Source organism: Lycium ferocissimum, chromosome 6 (assembly GCF_029784015.1).
Source record: "Lycium ferocissimum isolate CSIRO_LF1 chromosome 6, AGI_CSIRO_Lferr_CH_V1, whole genome shotgun sequence".
Taxonomy (NCBI): Eukaryota; Viridiplantae; Streptophyta; class Magnoliopsida; order Solanales; family Solanaceae; genus Lycium; species Lycium ferocissimum.
In genome coordinates this window covers 20,195,424-20,216,739 of record NC_081347.1, presented here as the reverse complement: position 1 = coordinate 20,216,739, position 21,316 = coordinate 20,195,424, and the positions used below count along the sequence as shown (strand labels likewise).

Below are 21,316 nucleotides of genomic sequence, written 5' to 3'. Positions count from 1 at the left end.
ATGAGCCTGTCGAGCCACAAGTGTCTTCTCATGAGGCTGACGAGCCACAAGTAAGATTTTTAGTAAACCTTAATTTTATTCAATATAAGGTGAATATTACTTTAATTTTTTTTTAACCTTTATTTGGACCTGGAACAGCACACCGCTCTAGCTTCAGCCTCTCAGCATCTCGTCCTTGAGACTACTTCATATTTTGCACCAGACCCATCTCAAGAGCACACTCACGAGCCTACTTAGGCACAAGTTTGATTATTTAACAAACATTAATGTATTCAATATAAATAAGAATTGGTACTATTTTTTTTAATATATTTTTTAGGTTCATCCTTCGGCGCCTGCGGTAGCATCTCCCAATGAGGGTGAGGTCTCATTTCCAAAACCAGATCAGCCTGAGATTCCGAGCGTACCAGCGGGACTAGATCTCAAGAAGAAGCACGTTATGCAGAAGGGCGCAAGGGCGGTGGATGATCATGGCTTAGAGCGCCCTCTTATTAGGAAGGAAAAGGGAGATAGAGATGAGGGCGAGGGCGGTGGGGATGGTATGAGCCTTAGGCCTAAGGATAGTCTCAGGCATACCACATGCGCGGCCCATCCACGATAGTATATATACAATTAAGTTGTACAGTTTAAGTAAATACTATATATTTTTTGCGTATCTATTTATATTTATAAATATTATCTTAGTCTTTATTATCATTTATAGTGTCACATACTAAATTGATAATTTAAAAAAATCGTGACATATTCGAAATAAAGTTACACATTAATTTAAAAATAACACGAAACCCTAAGACATAAATAACTTAAAGCTAATGACAACAAGTCTTCAAACAAAAATTTACTTCGAGCACTTTTCAACAACTAAAACGACAATCCGAAGTTTGCGTATTTTTGATGTATTGATCCTACCTTATTAATCGCACAAAAATAAGTAGGGTTCTATATAAAATATTGAAGTTCCGAAATCTCGAAGCATGATTAATCTATGGCTAAAGTCCGTAAAAGGTGTGAAAATGTAAAAGATAAGAGTGTTTAACCAAAACAAAAAGGTCCTATATCGCAGTATTTTACTGCGCTAAAGGAGAGAAGGGATATCCTTTAGCGCGATAAAAAATCTTTGCGTTAAAGGACTTAACCGCAGTTAGCGCTTAAGTCCTTTAACACAATATTTTACTGCGTTAAAGGTACTTTTGTACCACTTTTTTTTTTTCTGAGGTATTTTGGTTCAAGTCTTTTTTTATTGGATCAATTTGGTTCCGGACTCTCTATTTTCTCCGGTTAGATTCCCCTCTCTGTGTTGCTTTGGAAATAGAAACAATCTTTCCTAATTATATTCATTTCTTCAGTTTTAAGAAGATAGTTACACAATCAATGGCAGTATATAAGGAACGCATCAGAGGTATAAACTATAAGATTGGGAGTCATTTTACCTCAAAGTAATTTTCTCAGCCCAGCTTATAACAAATTATAAGCATCAAAGTAAATGGAATTTTAGTATCAGATTAGGCAATTTGAAGAACTGAAAGTAGTGATTGGAAAAAATTACAATCTTTGTAGTCAATCATAGCTCATCTTAGTAGAAATTGACCCGAAAAGCAATTGAAGAACTTGCATGCTTTGTGCTTCAAATGGACTAGTCTTTAAGTTTTGTCCTTCAAAATTGAACTTATGCCTAACAGGACATAAGTTCTTCGACGGCTTAGGCATAACTTATAAGACATTATGATATGATAATATAAATTTATGCTCCGCGAGAAAATTGTTTGCCATGAGGAACAAAAATTAAAGACCGGCACAAAAGACGGACAAAAGTGCAAATGACCCGAAGCGATTTGGTGGCAGATCACCAAGGTGGGGCCTTTTTGAAGATTGACTCAACGTAGTAAAACAGCCCAAAGCCCAGTTCTAATAGTAAACCGTCTCAAATGATCGGTAGTCCATGTTTGGATCTACAAAAATAGAGGCGGCAAAATTAACCCATATATCATGACCCGCCTAATCTGTTCAAGTTCGGCTGATCATTGACCCGTCCATTTATTAGTTCAGCCCATCAAAATTGGATATGCAGCCCAAAATTGACTCATGAGAAATCTCGTAAAAAAATTTGTAAAGTCATTTTTTATTTGATATGTTATATATAGCTATAATTAATTTTTTTTATTAGGTACTAAATATTTATAAAAGAACAAATCTGGAAATTAATGCTTCGTAAGAATTGGGTGGGTTGGTTTATGACCCGCTTTTAGTGCAGTTTAGCCCACCTAATTTCAGCCCAAGTAACTTGTGGACAAGTTATTGACTCATCTATTAATTCAAGGAATTTTTACGCGTTATAGCTACTTCTAATACATAATTAGTGGTAATAACTACCTTTTTTTTAATTACTAATAATAACTAAATACTTTTCTAATTTAACTATTATAGCTACACAAGAATTTTTTGAATTACCATTTCACAAATACACCTAAAAATTAGCACCCCCAATCCCATATCTCTTTTAATGGTAACAATATTAATCACTTAATATACATTACCATTCTCTCTCCTTTTTCATAACTTCTTACCTTTAATGATCGTCTTCTTCCTCTCTTCACCCTTCTGCAAAAATTTCACTTCTATTCTCACCAATCAAGAAGATTCGTCATATTCTTTTTTTTTTTTTACAAAAAAAAGGAAAAAGAAGCCTTAAAGTACTCACGTTCTATCCCATCTCCTTTGTTTCGTGAAATTTTCGCTATTTGTGTTATTATTCTTCCACAAAATCAACTTGGTGAAAGTGATTGGTTTTGCTTCAGGCCATGGTGGTGGTTATGGCGGCGCATACGAGAGAAGGGGAGAGAGAGTTTTTTAGGGTTTTGAGAAGACGAAAAATATATGTATTTGTGTATGTTCTATGATATAACTACCAATTGTTGTGGTTGGTGGTGTATTTTTGTAAGTTTTTCTATATATTTGTTTATTTTGTTCAAATTAATTCCATCGGCTCATCTAGTTTCAAATACATGGGTGACGCAAATACATGGTAAGTTTTCAATATATTTATGTATTTTGTTCAAATTAATCCCATCAAATACATGGGTGATGCAAATTGTTACTCACACAAATACATGAGATTTAATATAAAATACATGGGGTTTGATTGGAAACTTCAAATACATTAGTTATGCTATCAAATACATGGGTAAATAAAAAACGAAATCAATATTGAAAACTTCAAATACATTACCACTAAATACATGGGTGATGCAAATTGTTACTCACACAAATACATGATATTTAATATAAAATACATGGAGTTTGACGAAACGTCAAATACATTAGTTATGCTATCAAATACATGGGTAAATAAAAACGAAATCAATATTGAAAACTTCAAATACATTGGATCGTTGATTGATCGTGTTGTTTTGAAATCACATAAATACAACTTGAATAGACGAAATTTGTGAAATCAAAACGATGTTTTTGCACGAAATACCTGATGATTGATCGTGTTTGTTTTGTCAATGTATTTTCAGAGGTGTTGAAGATTTAATTTGAAATTTGAATTTTTACGTTTGAATGTGGAAGAATGCATGGAAGAAAAGAAACGTGTAAGGAAGGGAATATTATGCAGATTTTGCGAAAAAGAAGGTAAAAAATATCTTAATTTCTCATTTAATACCACCATTACATGCACCCTAAATTAAAGGAGCCTGTTCCTTTTTTTTATCGCATGCTCATGTATTTCTTTGAAACAAATACATGCGAAAACATACACAAATCACCGATTTTTAGTTACGAATGGTAATATTAAAAAGGGTAGCTACAAATGGTAGGAAGCTACAATAAGGTAGTCATTTGAGAAATTTTACCTTAATTCAACCCAACCTGCTCATTTGACACCCAAAACTAAGGAAGGTGATAAGGAGAAATTAATTTAAGCTGAATATTAAAGAATGAGATTTTTTTTAATAATAGAGTACTTTGATTATCAACTACTAATAAATTTGAAAGTTTGAATTACACAAACGTAACATGGACGATCTTCTTGACTGGTACAAAATACAAAATGTTAAGCTTGAGTTCAATCTTTACGAAAGGTAGAAACATGATACTTGTCATCACAAGCAAGTACTTTCATGTTTTAGTTATTAAAAAGGAAGGACTATCGTACTATTAAACTTGAGAAACTTCGTAAGAAATTTTTGGAGAACCAAAAGTGAAGTATTAAATGATATGGATTTGAATCGCAAATATGCTCCTTAACTTGGTTGATTCGACCGAGTTTTCGAGAAAAATGATCAATTGATTCGATGTTTTGTCTCTGTATGAAATTTTATCTAAGAAATGATAACTGGATCCATAAAATGATCAAATCAATTAAAGATATTCCTCTAAAGTTTGATAATTCTTGAGTTATTCAAATAACTAACCATTTCGTAATGAGTCGAGTTAATTCAGTCTAACTCAAGTAGATGCAAGTCTTGAAGAAATATTTTATCATTTACTTTTGATTATTTAGTATGCTTCACAAGGACCCAAAAAAAAAAAAAAAAAAAAAAAAAAAAAGAAATTTTAAAATAATCTTTTTTCTGTTAAATTCATGAAGCCAAGAACAAAAGAACCTAAACTATAGAAGTACTCCCTCTGTCCCAATTTATGTAGCACTTTTTGGATCCAGAGATTCAAACTGTACGAACTTTGACCATCATTTTAAGATGTATTTTTCACCAAATTGATATGAGAAAAGTTGCAATTTATAGTACTTTTCGTGTAGTTTTCAAATATATAAATTTTAATGTTAAAATATCTAGTTAATCCAATCCAATTAGCTTCAAAGTTTAGTCAAATTAAATCTCGAAAAGTGAAAAGTCATTACACATAAATTGGGACAGAGAGAGTAGTATTTTACCTCTCCTCTCCCATACAACCATACTCATCGACTCTACACTCTCCAAGTCATATGATATGATAATATATGGTGGCCAAGTTAAGATGTATTTCGTTCTCTCCAAATTTCACTTAGATAAGATGAGAAGCTTGATAAGTTTGGACAAGTTGCGTTATGAATTGAATCACCGTCAAGCTTAAAAAAAAAAAAATATGATTGTGAAGGTTGACACGTGCAACCAGGTGTCCCTCTTTAATACAGTTCGGTGCATGCATGCATGCAAGTAAACTCTCTTATAACAACAGAGAAAGCAGATAAGTATCCTAATTCTTCCAATCTTCAAAGAAGGCAAAATATGTCAAAAAATTTGATTAAAGAAGGGTTGAAGAAAGTGGGGCGCTTGACAAAAAGTGAAAGGTTCCCTATACTTGAAGGGCACCCCATTGGCCAAAAACATGGAGAAGTAGCAGTGGAGTCAGTTGGGAACCTCAAAAAAGCCACGAAATTAAGTGATAATAAAGATAAGAAGATGAAGGAATTCAGAATATATAGATGGAGCCCTGATAATCCTAACCAAAAACCCTTTCTTCAATCTTTCTTTGTTGACCTTCCTTCCTGTGGCCCCATGGTATGTGTTATTGTAGTTTATTCTTGTGACACTGTATAGTTATTTCGTCTCAATTAAAATTTGGGTAACCTTTTCTTGTGACTTTAAAATAGGAGAATCAAATTTAATTCGGAATACGTTAATTCAGTTGGTATTTATTGAAGACATAATTATTTAAATAAAATAATATCCTCTTTAGTTAATAGCTTAAGCTCTTGGTCCGGATGGTTACATAATTCAACACTAGTATTCATACTCTCTTTATTTTTCTTTTTCTTTGTTTGTCCTATTTTGACTTGACACAAAATTTAATAAAAAAGAAAAAAACTTACAATCTTAAAACATATCGTATCATCGTTTGTGTGCTTACAACAAAAATTTCATAAAAATAATAAGAATGTGTTATTCTCTTCTAAACGAAATAAGAAGAAAATAGTGATATCCAATGTGGATTGGATGGAGTTTGATTATGCTATTTTGAAGAAAACTGAATCATAATTTAATGAGGTTGACTAATATAAAATGGCCTTTCCAATTATATTTGAGTCCTCCACTTAGCCCGTAGGTTGTGTCACTGGTGACTGATCATACGAATAAATTATATCATTTTAATAATAACTAATAATGATGCAGTCTTCCAGTGTGTGTGAAGAGAGAGGTTTTCTCTCTTATAATTCTCTACCATGTATACAGTTTTTGGGTTTGATTGTTGTAATAGTAGATGACTAGATAATCTTCTAGTATATGTTTAAGGGTTCTCTTTTATTTTTATTTTTTTATTCCTTATGGTGTAAATAGATTTTTGAGTTTTGATTGTTGTTAATAAAATTATTCATACGAGCAAATTATTTGTATTAATTTTTTTAGTATGATCATCATTTATTTCATCATTGAACGTTACTAACTTATATCCTTCGTTACTATCTCTCTCAATCGTTCTCTCATTCATTTTGAAAATGATATTTATTTGTTCTATATCTAACTCCATAACATAGATGCAAAAGAGGAAAAATATCATGATATTAAGGAATTAAAAGAAAAAGAGATGGTGAGGTTGATATTTTAAAAAGTTCAGTGAGAGGAGAATATCTATTGTTAAAAAAGTATTGGAGGTGGGTTTGAGTTTCAAGTAAAGGTGCCGGTTGTGATTGATCTTCGCTAAATGAAAAATATTGGTTGATAACCTAGAGTCGTCCCTTGAAAACACCATGAGCATCTTTTAATTCTCCATTGATTTATTATGCAATGGGAATTATCTTACGTGTCTAGCATAAATTTTAATTTTAGCAAAAAGTTGAATTTCCCTTGAAAACAGACTGATCAATTTAGTTAATGACTTGTTCTGTGTAGGTTCTGGATGCATTACAAAAGATAAAAGCAGAGGTGGATTCAAGTTTGAGTTACCGGAGGTCATGTAGAGAAGGGATATGTGGATCATGCGCGATGAACATAAATGGGGTTAATACAGTAGCATGCCTCAAGCCTATTGATACAGCTACTAGCAGGCCAATGACCATCACTCCTCTTCCTCACTTGTTTGTCATTAAAGATTTGGTTGCTGATCTCACTGATTTCTATCAGCAGTACAAGTAATTTCCCTCGATCTCCTCCTCTCATTTCATCGACTTATTTAGTTCTGATTATATGTGCATCAGTAATTGTGTGGATGTAAGACATGCTTGGCACATGGATGTTAGAAATTATCACATTCTCGTTTAAGCTTATATTCAAGAATTTGTGGCAGTCGATCAAGAGTACTTATAAGTATTTTTCATGTTAGTACGTATTGACAATCTTTAGTCTAATCTTAGTATTGGAAAATACTTGAGTTTGAGGCTGTGTTTGGTATAAATGAAAGTGTTTTCCTGCAAAATAAGTAGTCTTCTTACTTAGTGTTTGGTTACTCATGAGCGGAGTTAACACATTTAATTTGTTTTGCTTAAAGAAGGTTAAATTAGACAGCATAACCTTAGCTATTAAACCAAGAAAGTAATAAGTACAATTAAGAAACAGAAAACATTACAAAGCATAATCAGTTGGTTATAGAACCACAGAAGAAGATCACCAAAAACATTTAGCAGCAAAAGCAGATTGATCATATCAAATACCCCCCCTCCAAATTATGATATTAAATCACCCTCTCCCCTCAGCCACCCTTCAAATCATCGTATCTAATTAATCACCAAATGTTATATAACATACTTTGATACTCTGTTCCTTTTTCATTTTGTAGAATACACACCATGAGAAGTAAAGCATAGCATGATTGTATTGGGCTAAAACGGCCCAAAGATACTCTTAAGATGATGTGATATTGTCAACTTGGTCGCACGGTTTTTTAAAAAAGGCTTCACATTATTAAGAGTATCCAACTCTTATAAAAGCTCCCTTTTCTTTCAAATGCCTATCAATGTGCCAAGTCTTTGTTCGCACACCCAACAGATCGAGGCGCGTGTGCAATGCCATTTTTTTAATCTGGTAAATTACTTCTCTTGGCATATTCTCCCAAATATTTAGTCTAACCGGTCAAGAGAAAATAGGAAACCTGTGTACAAAACTTACCATGAGTCGCATCTCGTAAACTCAATTTGGCAGAGGCGGATCCAGGATTTAAATTTTATGGGTTAAATCTTAAGAATTTTAGCATTGAACCCATTATATTTTTAAAGTTAGGAATTCATATCTACTATTTATTGCAATTTTAATAATTTTTTACACATAAATTTAGGCTCCGCGTTGAAAGTTTTGGAGTTGAACCCCTATCTTGTAAGCTAGATACGCCTTTGCAATTTGGTTGGACAATATTGAAACGAAGTGAACCGGTATAGGTAGAGTTTACAAGAGCTGCCTTAAGTTTATGAATGTTAACACTATAACGATATTTTTAACCTTTCATTAACAATATACTACTCCAGAGTAGTAACTTTAGGATCCAGAGTCAGTGGACTCTGGACGTGTGATCTTATTATGCATGTACTGTATTTTTATATAAGTGTGTTAATTCAAGATGAAAATAATGAATTCAGTTGACCAGAGGTCTTGGGTTTGAGCCCTGAGTATGGAAAAATCCTTGACAGGGAGCGCTTCCCCCCGAATGGGCCCCATGCGGCGCGAATCTGGATATAGTTGGGCTCCAAAGCGGGTACCGGACACAGGTTGGGAAATCAAAAAAAAAAAAAAAAGAATACATACCTGACTTGCCATATAACTAGCCATAGATCCACATTCTGATGGGCACTTATACATTGGGAGTTATGTTACCGATAATGTAGATCTATTGAGCCATGGCTAAAGACACGAAAGCCCCCGCCAGACGGGAAAGAGTACAGGCAAACACCAGAAGAGAGGAAGAAGCTCGATGGCCTATACGAATGTATATTATGTGCTTGCTGCAGTGCGTCTTGCCCTTCTTATTGGTGGAATCCTGAGGAGTTCCTTGGACCTGCAGCCTTGATCAATACCTATAGATGGATCTCGGACAGGTTAACTCTTCAAATTAAAACACACCAAAATAACGTTCATACATTTGCTCTCAATTAAGCACTTGTTTGTTGATTGACTAATGTTTTTTTTTCTTCCAGTCGAGATGATTTTACGAATGAGAGATTACAGGCAATAACAGAGGACAAAAGGCGTTTATACCGGTGCAGGGCTATAGGAAATTGCACAGCATGTTGCCCCAAGAGCCTCAGACCTTCTGATGCCATAGCCAAGATGAAGACTAGGCACTTAACTGGGATAACACTGGAGACTCTAAGCAATAATATGAAGACTAAGCACTAAACTGGGACACTTAACTTGATAATACGTGTTCCTTTTTTAGATGTTCATTTAGAACTTGAATTATAGTTATAGGCAATAAGTTAATGAGGAATTTAGTATTACAGTGCTATTCTAGTATGCATTGCAAAGTATTGTAAGATTTTTAGTAGGTAGGAGTCTATTATAGTTTGGCTTTTTCATATATCTCTCTATTTTGTGTGTGATCCGTCTTGTTCATCTCGTCAATTGATAACCAATGCAGGAAGAATTACTCTACCCTGAATGAACAATCATGAAATTGGTGTAGAAATGTTGGATTTTTTTTGTCTGGGTCGTGGGTCGCTCCATGTGGGCTGACCCGACCCGGTTAGGAGAGATAGGGTAAAGAGGTTAAAAGATAAAAACCTGTAGAGAAGTTACCCCACATTTAAGAACCTCTACGGTTATTAACGTGGAAAGTGGGATAGCAATTCCTCTTCTTGTGTTCTTTAAAAAATATAGAACATACGCTTCTTCTATCAATGAATAGAGAATTCTCTTCTCTAAAAGCTTTAGCAATATCATACACAATGTGTAAGACATCTAGTTTGTGGAAGAATACTTTGTTTTCAAGTAATTCAAAGTTCATGACTGACTTTTTGGTATAAGCTGAAACATTAAACTTCGCACTTTTTAAAGTGCACAATTATTGTTGTTTCGCTCGAAAGATTATCTTAACACTTGCATCAGAGCCACTTTTGTATCCTCTTTATGCGAATACATAGTTGAATCCTAATATGTGGTGTTGGGCTAACTGTTAATTCATTGTCAAAAAAAATAAAAATAAATAATGGAATCTTGCGGAATGCCGAACGACATTTATGAGCCACAATTATTTCTTTTAGGTTTATAAAAAGAGACCGGTTCAGTTTAATTTCTTTTATGACATATCGTTCAATTACGTGGCTCATCAAGTTTTATAAGGAATTAATGTTTAATTGTATAAAGGATTCCTTGTTCAACATGATAGTGGAATCTTATGTCATTTATGGTATTTTTTATTTTTTTTACTTCTAATGGCAGTGATATCTATTTGTGATTGTGTGAATCACTTATTCATGTGGTTGTTGACTTGTCAAATGGATGAGATATCACGGAAACCATATTTCTTTTTAAGGCACTTGAATGATTTTTGATTTGGCCCCTGAACTTTCACATAAATAAAATGCATAATCTGTGTATTTGAAAGAGCCAAAATTTTATAATTGTTGTTTCATGCGATTCTAGCAGTGCTTTTTATTTCTTTTAATTTTTTTTTGTGTGTATGAATTGGAATTATCAGAATTATTAGAAGTGTATAGGGCTCTTTAACTGCCACTTACTAGCAGACACTTTTTTGACCATATTATTTTGGTTACTAAGTGTCGTTGGCCGAACATCTAATAATGAGGATATTCTGTGATTCATTTATTTTTTGTGTGCAATGAAATTTTTTTGTCATCTTCTTGGAAGTATGACTGGTCAGTAACAGTGGATCATTAAAAAAAAAAAAATTGTGAAGTTCTAATCCTTCTATCGATATTTTTTTTTCTACGTTTGTGACATATGTAGTCACAATCAATGGTAGCAACCATTATTTGTTTCCTTGTTCCCATATCAGACATGGCTGGAGGGTGTTAAGATTGTTAAATGTAATTATCACAAGTTAGAGTAGTTAAAGATATTTAGCTTAGTTAGTTAGAAGGGGCAGTTTTGTCACTACACTTAGTCGGTTAGGTGGTTAGATATTTTACTACTTTCTCACAGGTGTATAGATAAATGCTCACCGAATGAAATGAATAACTTTTTCATTTCCCAAATCAGAATTTCTCTCTCTAGCGGTTACTGTTTTCATTTCTTCTTCAACACTCATTGGAGCTCATGAACAGCTCATCAATAGAGTATTGACTCCATTTGTGTTCAAGGTACAACTTTAACATGGTATCAGAGCTGTGAAGGTCTGTTTTCCGCACTCAATTGTTTCCCCCGCACTCAATTGTTTCCCTTTTTCATCATCAACAAATCGATCGAATTTTTAGGTTGCATACTATTTCTCTTCTATTCAATTTTTAGCAATTCGGCAATATTGTTTCTACTTGATCTCAATTTTACAGTAAGCTCACAAATTTCATCGTTTTCTCGATATTTTTGCCTAAATTTCATCAATTCAGTAGCATTCCTTAATTTTGTTCCTCAATTTTCCATCAATTTCGTATCAAACCTTCATTTCTGTATCAAAATTCAAAACCTAGAAAATCTTAGGGTTACAACTATGGCACCTAACACTGATCAGGATGCACCGACTCAAACTCAAAATGTAAATCTAAACCAGCAGCCAATAGATTGCAATCCTTTGCACATGCATCCATCTGAAAGCATGCAATATTACCAGTGACTTTCGATGGAATTGGATATAGGTCATGGCAAAAAGGTGTTCTTAGGGCACTCTCAGTGAAAAACAAATTAGGTTTTATTAATAGGAAGGTTACAAAACCAAATGAGGATGATGATGCATTCGCATTGTGGGAAATATGTGATGATATGGTTACTTCGTGGATTCTGAATTCACTATCAAAGGATCTGAGCGATAGTTTACAGTATGTCAATAATGCGAGGGAACTTTGGAATGAACTAGAATATAGATATGATCAAACCAATGGTGCAAAGTTGTATCAACTTCAACGAGAGATCAATGATCTTACACAAGGAAATCTAGACATCACTGGATATTATACCAGAATTAAGAAACTTTGGGAAGAAATCAGCACCCTTGACACAAATTCTCAATGCACATGCCTGTGCACACGTGGTGGAAAGACAAAAATGCATAAGGCTGAACAGGACAGGAGACTCATACAGTTTTTAATGGGACTGAACGTAGTTTACACAGTGATTCGAGATAGTATTCTAATGATGAATCCTTTGCCTACTATGGCTCAAGCTTTCTTTGTATTGTCTCAAGAGGAAAGGCAGAGAGAAGTTAAGCCTCACAATCAGATGATGCTAGAATCCACTTCACTAATTGCAAATGACGAAAGCTCTAGGAATGTCAATGTTGCAAGCACTAACACTTTTAATTCTGTTGCAAGTTGTAGCAATTTCAGAACACACTATGGTGGAACAGGACAATCGCAATACAGGAACTTTGGAGCAAGTAGCAGTTCTGGTTCAGGAGGGGGAAGACCACCAAACAGATCAAACTTATTTTGTGAATTTTGCAAAAGACATGGTCATATCAGGGATAGATGCCTAAATTACATGGATTCCCTCAGAAATTCAAGTTCACAAAAGGGAAGAACTCAGGATCAGCTGCAAATGTGCATGAAACTCTTGAAGAAATGTCAGGAAGGAAACATGATGATTCCAATCATAAGGAAACATGATGATTCCAATCATACTCAACATCATGACCAGAGGACTCTCAACCTGTCAAAGAAGCAGTATGATCAGCTCCTCAGTTTACTGGATCATATTCATATTCAAGGGGGAAACACAACTGGAAATTCAACCAAGGAAGTTGTTAATGATATCATTGGTGGAGCTGTGAACTTTGCAGGTATCCTTGCTTGCTATTCCTCAATTGCTGATATTAGTAATCTTTCATGTAAATGTATCAAATTATCTGCTGACTCATGGATCATATATTCTGGAGCAACAAACCACATGGCATATAATAAATCTTTACTTACTAACCTTAGATCCGACCTTACCCCTTTTTAGTCACTTTGCCAAATGGTTACAAAGGCAGAGTAACTGAGATTGGTGATGCATGTTTAAGTTCAGCAATAACCTTGTATAAAGTGTTGTTTGTGCCTAGTTTCAAATTCAACTTAATTTCTGTTCATTGTTTAGCCTCACAACTCAAAGGACCTATTAATTTCAATGATTCTTCATGTCTTGTGCAGGGCCCTTCAATGAAGAGCCCACTGGAGATTGGTAGAGCAAGGAATGGTCTTTCCTTCCTATATTCAAAGTGTCATACCAGCCCAGATTCACCTAAGAAATCTTGCATTTCAGTTTCTACTTATATTTCCTCTTTTCCATCTATAAAAACTATCCATGATGATAAACAATCTCTACCGTCAAACATTCTGCAATTGTAAATTCCATTCGTTTGAGTAATAAAAGAGCTTGTCTTGATGTTAGTTGCAGTAATTTTCTTAATGATGTTTCTGATAAAAGTTTGTCTGCAAATTCTCTCATGACTTGTACATCCCGCGGAAATAGTGTTGATCACCTATGGCACAACAGGTTAGGACATGTCCCTTTTGTGAAAATGAGAAGCATCTCTTCTATACCTATAAACTTCTCCCCCAAACAACCCTTTACGTGCACCATATGCCTTATGGCTAGACAGGCAAGACTCCTTTTCCCATCCAAAACCAGCATTTCATCCACCAAAATTTTTGATTTGCTTTATTTAGACATGTGGGGACTATATCATGTCCAAACCCATGATAATCACAAATATTTTTTGACTATAGTATATCAACATGGCCACAGTTACTTGTCCGCAAAAGTAACACCTTACAGACCCTAAAGGCTTTTGTGTCATATGTGGAGAATCAGTTCAAAATACTTATAAAATCCATCAGATGTGACAATGGATCAGAATTCACAAACAATGAAAGCCTTTCTTTCTTCAAGGAAAAGGAATTACACACCAAAAGACATGTCCACATATACCACAACAAAATGGTGTTGTGGAGAGAAAGCACAAATATCTCCTTGAGATTGTCAGGGCACTTCTATACCAATTCGAACTTCCAACTAGGTACTGGGGAGAGTGCATTCTAACAACCACATACCTAATAAGTAGAGTACCTACAACCAGTCTTCATAATAAAACACCCTTTGAAGTTCTGTATCACAAGCAACCTACATATTCTCACTTGAGATCTTTTGGATGTCTTTGCTTCCCAAACACTCTCAAAACACACAAAGATAAATTTGAGCCCAGATCCACACCCCACATCTTTATTGGGTATCTTTTCACCACAAAAGGGTACAAGGTGTTGGACCTGCATACTAAGAGGATCCACATTTCAAGAGATGTATCATTTTTTGAAAATATTTTTCCTTTTCTTTGTTTGTTTTCCTGATATCAATTTTAATTATGTCTTGGCTAAATTGACTGCTCACTCTGTCTTATTGCATTCTTCACATAACAAATTTGACACTACTTATATGCTGAATAAGGACATCATCACTGATAATAACTCTCATAATGCTCTATGTGACTTTACACTTGATGAACCACTTACCTCACTACCTCCATGTTCTGACAATGATTCCCAACCTAGTTGCTCATCTCCCACTTCAAACACCTCAACCAACTTGCCTTCTGCAACTCAAACTCCACAACTAGGAATTTCAAACACCTCAACCAACATGATTCCCATACCTCAACATCCACCTCCTAGGAGATATAGTAGAACCAAAACCACCCCTACTTATCTCAGAGAATATGATTACTCTATTCCTGGTTCACACAACCAGTCAAATCATCATACTCATCATAATCCTGCCACTTCTCAGCACCTTTCCCTCAGTAGTTTTATCCCTGATAGTCAGCAGCTATTGAGTAACATTGATCATGTTAGCGAACCATCTTCATATGAGGATGCAGTCATGGATCCTGCATGGAAAGCAGCTATGACACTAGAATTTAAGGCTTTGTATACTAATAATACTTGGGAAATAGTAGATTTTCCTGCAAGGAAGAAGACCATAGGATGCAAGTGGGTGTATAAAATCATACATAAAGCTGATGGCACCATAGAAAGGTACAAAGCCAGACTTGTGGTGAAGGGTTACACACAACAAGCTGGAATTGATTACAATGAAATATTCTCACCAGTGGTCAAAATGACTAATGTAAGATTACTGATTAGTTTAGCTGTCAAAAGAGGGTGGAATCTTTACCGATTAGATTTCAACAATGTATTCCTCCATGGTGATTTGAATGAAGAAGCGTACATTGACATGCCTTAAGGACTCAAGGTGGACAACAACAGAAATATGGTTTGCAAGCTGAAGAAATCCTTATACGGGCTGAAACAAGCAAGTAGACAGTGGTATGATAAATTGGCCCATGCTTTGTATTCAAGAGGTTACTAAACTCCAACAGTGACTAATCCTTATTCTATAAGAAGAATGGTGTATCCCACAGTTTTTGTTGCAGTATATGTAGATGATGTGATCTTGACTGGGACTGACTTTAGTGAAATTCAGTCTTTAAAGGCATCTCTACATGATTAATTCAAGATAAAGGATCTGGGGAAACTTCATTATTTCTTAGGTCTAGATATACTCTACCAATATGATGGAGTATTGATAACACAGAGAAAGTTCACTAATGATCTAATCAAGGAGTTTGACTGTTATAGTTACAGACCTACAACATTACCTCTTGATCCTACTGTGAATTTGAGGCCTAATGAGGGCAAGTTACTGCATGATCCAACCTTTTATAGAAGACTTGTAGGAAAGCTGAACTTTCTTACTCACACAAGATTGGATATAGCTTACAGTGTGCAGCATCTTAGCCAGTTTCTACAAGCCCCCAAGGAACCTCATCTTAAAGCAGCTTATCATGTGCTGAGATATCTGAAGGCTAATCCTACTTTGGGCATTTTTATATACAAGAATCCAGACTGTATTATCTCTGCCTTTTGTGATTCAGACTGGGCTGCTTGCCCAGACTCTAGGAAGTCAGTGAGTGGATATATTGTGATGATGGGAGATGGTCCAATTAGTTGGAAGTCAAAGAAGAAAACTACCATCTCATTGTCCTCAGCAGATGCAGAGTACAAGGCAATTAGAAAAGTAGTAGGAGAATTGGTGTGGTTGGATAGACTGTTGACAGAACTAACTATTGTTTGTGCCTTGCCCATTTCAGTGTTTTGCGACAGTTAAGCAGCAATCCACATAGCTAGAAATCCAGTTTTCCATGAAAGAACAAAGCACATAGAAGTGGATTGCCATTTTGTCAGGGACAAGCTACAAGAAGGACTGATTGTACTTCATCACATGTCCACTACTGAGGAACTTGTAGATATCTTAACCAAAGCACTTTCAGGAGCAACACGTTCCTTTATTCTTTCCAAGTGTCGGTGAAGATCTCCTTCCAACTTGGGGGGGGGGGGGGGGAGGGTGTTAAGATTGTTAAATGCAATTATCACAAGTTAGAGTAGCTAAAGATATTTAGCTTAGTTAGTTAGAAGGGGCAGTTTTTTTTATTACAATTAGTCGGTTAGGTGGTTAGATACTTTACTACTTTCTCACACGTGTATATATAACTGAATAAAATGAATAACTTTTTCATTTCCCAATATCAGAATTTCTCTCTCTACTGGTTACTGTTTTCATTTCTTCTTCAACATTCATTAGAGCTTATGAACAGCTCATCAATAGAGTATTGACTCTATTTGTGTTCAAGGTACAACTTTAACAGAGAGGGACAAGCTTGAATTTCTCCAAGTGGAAGTAGTGGTAAAAGTCGAGAAAAAAGGATAACATAGATGAATGTGCCGTCGAAGGACTAGATTCAGTAATGTTTTAGACTCTGAGCATGAAGTCATCAGAAATGTTCCAAGGACACTACAAAATATCTTTAGGGAGGACAAAGTTGTACGAAGGGAAGCAAAAAGAAAATATGTAGAATTTCAAAAATTCAAAATGGGCCCATCTGCATTTACACCAAGTCATCTTCGTCTTTTTGGGGAGAAACGGACAGAATTAATGCTTGAACATTTTAAATATGTTTCAAGTTGAGATGGAATATTAGAGCAATCCTTACTAGATTATTGGAAGGGTCAATTGGCTGGTATTTATTACAAGTATGGTCCCAATGAGCACATTTGGGTATACACTATGGAACTTTAATCCAAGTGGGAGGAAAAGGAAATGGAAACTAAGATTAAGAAATCTTGGCTACAAAAGACTTGTTCTAGACCCAGATTGAGTCCGATAGTTCCTAAATCTCAGCTTTCTAGACTTTCTCCCTGTTATACCTTGGAACTTCGTGACGTTTGCCTTATGAGTGAACCAACGCAAGCCTAAAGTGGACATGAAGCCTTGATAAGTTTAGGAAGGGTATTTGGTAATGTTAAGTATATACCTTAAGGTTTCAGAGTTATATGAAGCGGTGGAAGTAAGTTTGTTGGAGAAATTGGAGTTAGAGTCATGTTTTGGAAAGATTTCGTAGGGTTTGAGTTATACATTGCTTAGAATTATACTAAGGGAGACATATAAATCCCCTTGGATGGTTAATGAAGTTATAGATAAGTACCAAGAAGGTTCCATAAGGATTGGAGGTCAAACGAATCGAAAAAAATGCAATTTCGCGAAATCGGAGAATCTTTGGGGCGTTATGCGGTTGTATCTTGAGTATCTTTGGGCTGCGTACGCTGAAGCTCTCCATTTTGGAGATCTCACTTGATCATCCCAAGTGAGGAGGGTATGCGGCCACATACTAGATATGCTGGCGCATGCTCGTATACAGAGTGGGACGGGATGTGATTTTGCCACCTTTTTAAATCCCAAACCCCGGCTTCATTTTCAACTTTCCACACTTATTTACTTACCTCTCTAGGGACTTCCTAAGAGTTATTGAAGGTTCCCAAACACTCCACACCTTTATATATCATCTAAAGTGAGAATCAACATCAAAACCTTAAGGTAAATCCATGAAGAGTGATGGTTCTTGCTTCCTTTTAAAGTTGTGGTGAAATTGGTCTTGGAGAGAGAGCTGAGTAAGGTGAAATTCTACTACTATAAGGTATGTTCTTCATACTATTCTTATGATTGAGTTGATGTAAAGGTTTAGTACCCCTTAGAAAGGAAAAAAGATAAAGTGGAGAAGCTATGAGTGTTGTAATGAAGAAGATGACTATGAGGTGAACTCGAAAAGGGAATTTTAGTTAAATTTGAGGTTAAATTGAATATAATTCCTTGATTGTGATATTATGGATGTTGTTATTGTTGTTTCAGAGCTGTTTTATAATATGGTGGAAGTTGATGAAATAGGGGAGGTGCTGCCCAAATTCCGTTAGCCTTTTAGTTGCTCTAGTTTGAACTTAAGCATGTTTTCAAGACTTAATCTTGTTATGAATACTCTTGAATGTAGATTTTTCGGACTTGGAAGGAAAAGTTAGTAGTTAAGGAGACGTGAAAGTATGTAAGGGTAACCCTTTTCTTTCTAAAGGCATCATTCCATGGTTGTGAACCTCCACCTGATACCTACCATATTATTATTCTTAGAAGCACTAGAAGCCCATAACTTTTATGATCCTTATGATATAAATGAACGAACATATAAATAGACTTCCATATTACTCTCTCTTCTTATAAGAATTAAGAGTACTCTAATCTTTGATGTTTCTGTACCTCTTTTATGATTATTCCTTCTGTTCATGGCTCTTGAGATAAAGTATACTGATGATGCTAGCTCAAAGATGTTTATCGAAGATAGTAAGACTTTATATCACTCTGAGAGTCCTATTCTTTTTAGCTTACTTATGCATTGCATTCATTTATACATATGTACATTGACCCATGACCAGAAGGCGTTATATACGCGTATATTATGTATATAGATACATATATGTAAGGGGTATAGAGAAGGTAACGGCACTATATACGCATTACCACCTGATCAGCTGGTCATATATTGATACGAAGACGACGATGATGTTGATAGTGATGATGATGCTGGCCGATATGACATAATGGAATGCCCACGGAGGCTTGACATGCATTGTATATGCATATATGTATATATATAACCTCATGCATGCATGTACATGATTTATGCATATTATCAGTCCTCAGAAACAGTTCAAATATATAGGTTACATTCATTTACTTTATAGTTTCCTTATGTTCCCTCTCTTGTTACTCTTATGCCTTACATACTCAGTACTTTGTCCATATGCGACGTCCTTTTGTTTGTGGATGCTAAGTTCATGCCCGCAGGTAAGCAAGGAGACAGATCAGACCCTAGATGATTTACCAACAATTGCACAGGAGCGCTCCACTTACTTCAGAGCTGCGGTCTATTAGTCTTCTTCCTTTGTGTACATAGTTGGGCAGGGAGGGGTCCTGTCCCGTCCTTATGATATTACGTACTCCTTTAGAGTCTCATAGACAGGTGTATGTTTTTAGATGTCCCATAACCTTATTAGTCCATATTTTGTACATCATTTTGTAGTCTTGTAGAGTTGTGTGTGTATATATATATATATATGGAGAATATATCTATATACGGGCACAGTTGATGATAGTCATATAAATGAACTGTTATTTTGAGAATTTATGCCCGTACAGATTATGGTGATTGTGAGTTAGATATGTGGTCCACCGAGATACGGTTTAAAGAAGCATGCTAGGTGGTGCTCGGTAGGCTAGCTCCGGGTGCCCTTCATGGCTCTCAGGTTGGGTCGTGACAAAAGTGGTATCGGAGCAGTTTGTCCTAAGGTGTGTCTACGGGCCGTGTCCAGTAGAGTCTTGTTTATGGGTGTGAAGCGCGCCATACTTATAAACAGGATGTTGCGGGGCATTTAGGAATGATTGACCTTTATTTCTTATCATAGATCATGCGATAGAGCCATGATATAAGAATTCTCTTTTTCCTAACGGTGTGCTATATTTTCAGTAATGCCTGTGAAAAGTAAAGCAACAGCGGCCCCGGAGAAGCAACGGTGGCGGAAGGAGGGGCGAGCGGGCATCGCGGCGGAGGGCGGAGTCTCGAACGAGGTTCCATCTCAGACCTCTCACACTCCACTCATTTCAGAGGAGCATAAAGGGGCAATACCCCTGGTCTCTCCACCAGATGCCTCAGGTCGTGAGATGAGAGAGGCTATCCATTCGTTGACTCAGTTAGTCGCCACTCAGGCTCAATGACAGGGTGCGGGTCATGGTGACAGAGCTGTCAGTCCTAGGGCCCGTGATTTTATTAGTCTGAACCCTCCAGAATTCTTTGGGTCAAAGCCGGATGAGGACCCGTAGAGCTTTATAGATGAAATGTTGAGGACGTTGCGGATAATACATGTTTCTGATGTTGAGTCAGTAGAGTTGGCCTCTTATAGATTGCGAGATGTGGCTGTTCATTTGTATAGCAGCTGGATATTTTCTAGAAGGATAAATGTACCTCCTCTGGTAAGGCAAGAGTTTGTAGATGCTTTCCTCCGACATTATTTGCCGCCAGAGGTTTGACGGGCCAGAGCTGACAGGTTCTTGAATCTCAGATAGGGGAGTATGGGTGCTCGAGAGTATAGCCTTCGATTTAATTCTTTGGCTAGGTTTGCTCCATCCATGGTAGCAGATATGGGGGACCGCGTGCACCGGTTTGTGAGTGGTTTGGGGCCACATTTGATTAAGGAGTGCTTGACGGCCTGACTTCAGGAAGGAATAGACTTCTCTCATATTCAGGCTCATACCCAGAATCTGGAAGAACAACAGCAGCAGCAAAAGAGTGAGCGTGACTATGAAAGAGGCTATGGCAAGAGGGCCAAATCTTCAGGTGCTATTAGTGAGTACAGAAGGAGTCAAAGGAAATAGTATTCCAGGCATTTAGTCCAATCAGTAGCCAGTGCACCTCCTCGACTTGCAGGTAAGAGATTTGATCGCCCTATTTATTTCAGACTGGGTTAGAGTTCGAGAGTTTTGGGTTCCTAGTATAGGGGTGATTCCAGCTAGGCGAGACCACCTTTACCACGATGTACTCAATGCGGCAAGTTGCATGCAGGGCAGTGTTGTTTGGGTTTAAATGTTTGCTATACTTGTGGGTGGCAGGAGCCCTTTTATACGGGTGTCCTTTGAGAGGAGGTGGAGGTGTGGCTCAACCAACGGGGTCTGCAGTTGGTTTTTCATTGTCTGTGCGCCCTCTCGGGCATACTTCTCAGACCCCAGCAGGCCGTAGTAGAGGCAGAGGGGGAGCATCCAGTACGAGCGGTTCTCAAAATCGCATTTATGCACTGGCGGGATGACAGGATCTTGAGTCTTCTCCTGATGTTGTCACAGGTATATTATCAGTATCCTCTCATGATGTATAT

At 36.3% G+C, this 21,316-nt stretch overlaps 2 protein-coding genes across 2 annotated transcripts; both read left to right on the top strand.

The window, feature by feature from the left end:
- Nucleotides 1-5,135: 5,135 nt before the first annotated feature.
- Nucleotides 5,136-9,464, top strand: LOC132059481 (succinate dehydrogenase [ubiquinone] iron-sulfur subunit 3, mitochondrial-like). The gene is made up of 4 exons (XM_059452102.1): nt 5,136-5,501; nt 6,831-7,069; nt 8,753-8,962; nt 9,062-9,464. The coding sequence occupies exons 1-4, from the start codon at nt 5,151-5,153 to the stop codon at nt 9,261-9,263; spliced, it is 1,002 nt and encodes a 333-aa protein (XP_059308085.1). The 5' UTR covers nt 5,136-5,150; the 3' UTR covers nt 9,264-9,464.
- A 2,068-nt stretch (nt 9,465-11,532) lies between these two features.
- LOC132061193 (uncharacterized) lies at nt 11,533-12,585 on the top strand. Its single transcript, XM_059454049.1, has 3 exons — nt 11,533-11,577; nt 11,637-12,426; nt 12,533-12,585. Exons 1-3 carry the CDS (start codon nt 11,533-11,535, stop codon nt 12,583-12,585), a joined length of 888 nt encoding a protein of 295 aa, XP_059310032.1.
- Nucleotides 12,586-21,316: the final 8,731 nt, after the last annotated feature.

What these genes read in the sequence shown, in the direction of transcription:
- LOC132061193 (XM_059454049.1), top strand. Translation starts at nt 11,533, where the DNA reads ATGGCACCTAACACTGATCAGGATGCACCGACTCAAACTCAAAAT. An exon ending in CACCGACTCAAACTCAAAAT is followed by an intron (nt 11,578 to 11,636) that starts GTAAATCTAAAC and finishes TCCATCTGAAAG; the next exon opens with CATGCAATATTACCAGTGAC. An exon ending in TGGAGCAAGTAGCAGTTCTG is followed by an intron (nt 12,427 to 12,532) that starts GTTCAGGAGGGG and finishes GGATTCCCTCAG; the next exon opens with AAATTCAAGTTCACAAAAGG.
- LOC132059481 (XM_059452102.1), top strand. Translation starts at nt 5,151, where the DNA reads ATGCAAGTAAACTCTCTTATAACAACAGAGAAAGCAGATAAGTATCCT. An exon ending in TTCCTTCCTGTGGCCCCATG is followed by an intron (nt 5,502 to 6,830) that starts GTATGTGTTATT and finishes TGTTCTGTGTAG; the next exon opens with GTTCTGGATGCATTACAAAA. An exon ending in GATTTCTATCAGCAGTACAA is followed by an intron (nt 7,070 to 8,752) that starts GTAATTTCCCTC and finishes CCGATAATGTAG; the next exon opens with ATCTATTGAGCCATGGCTAA.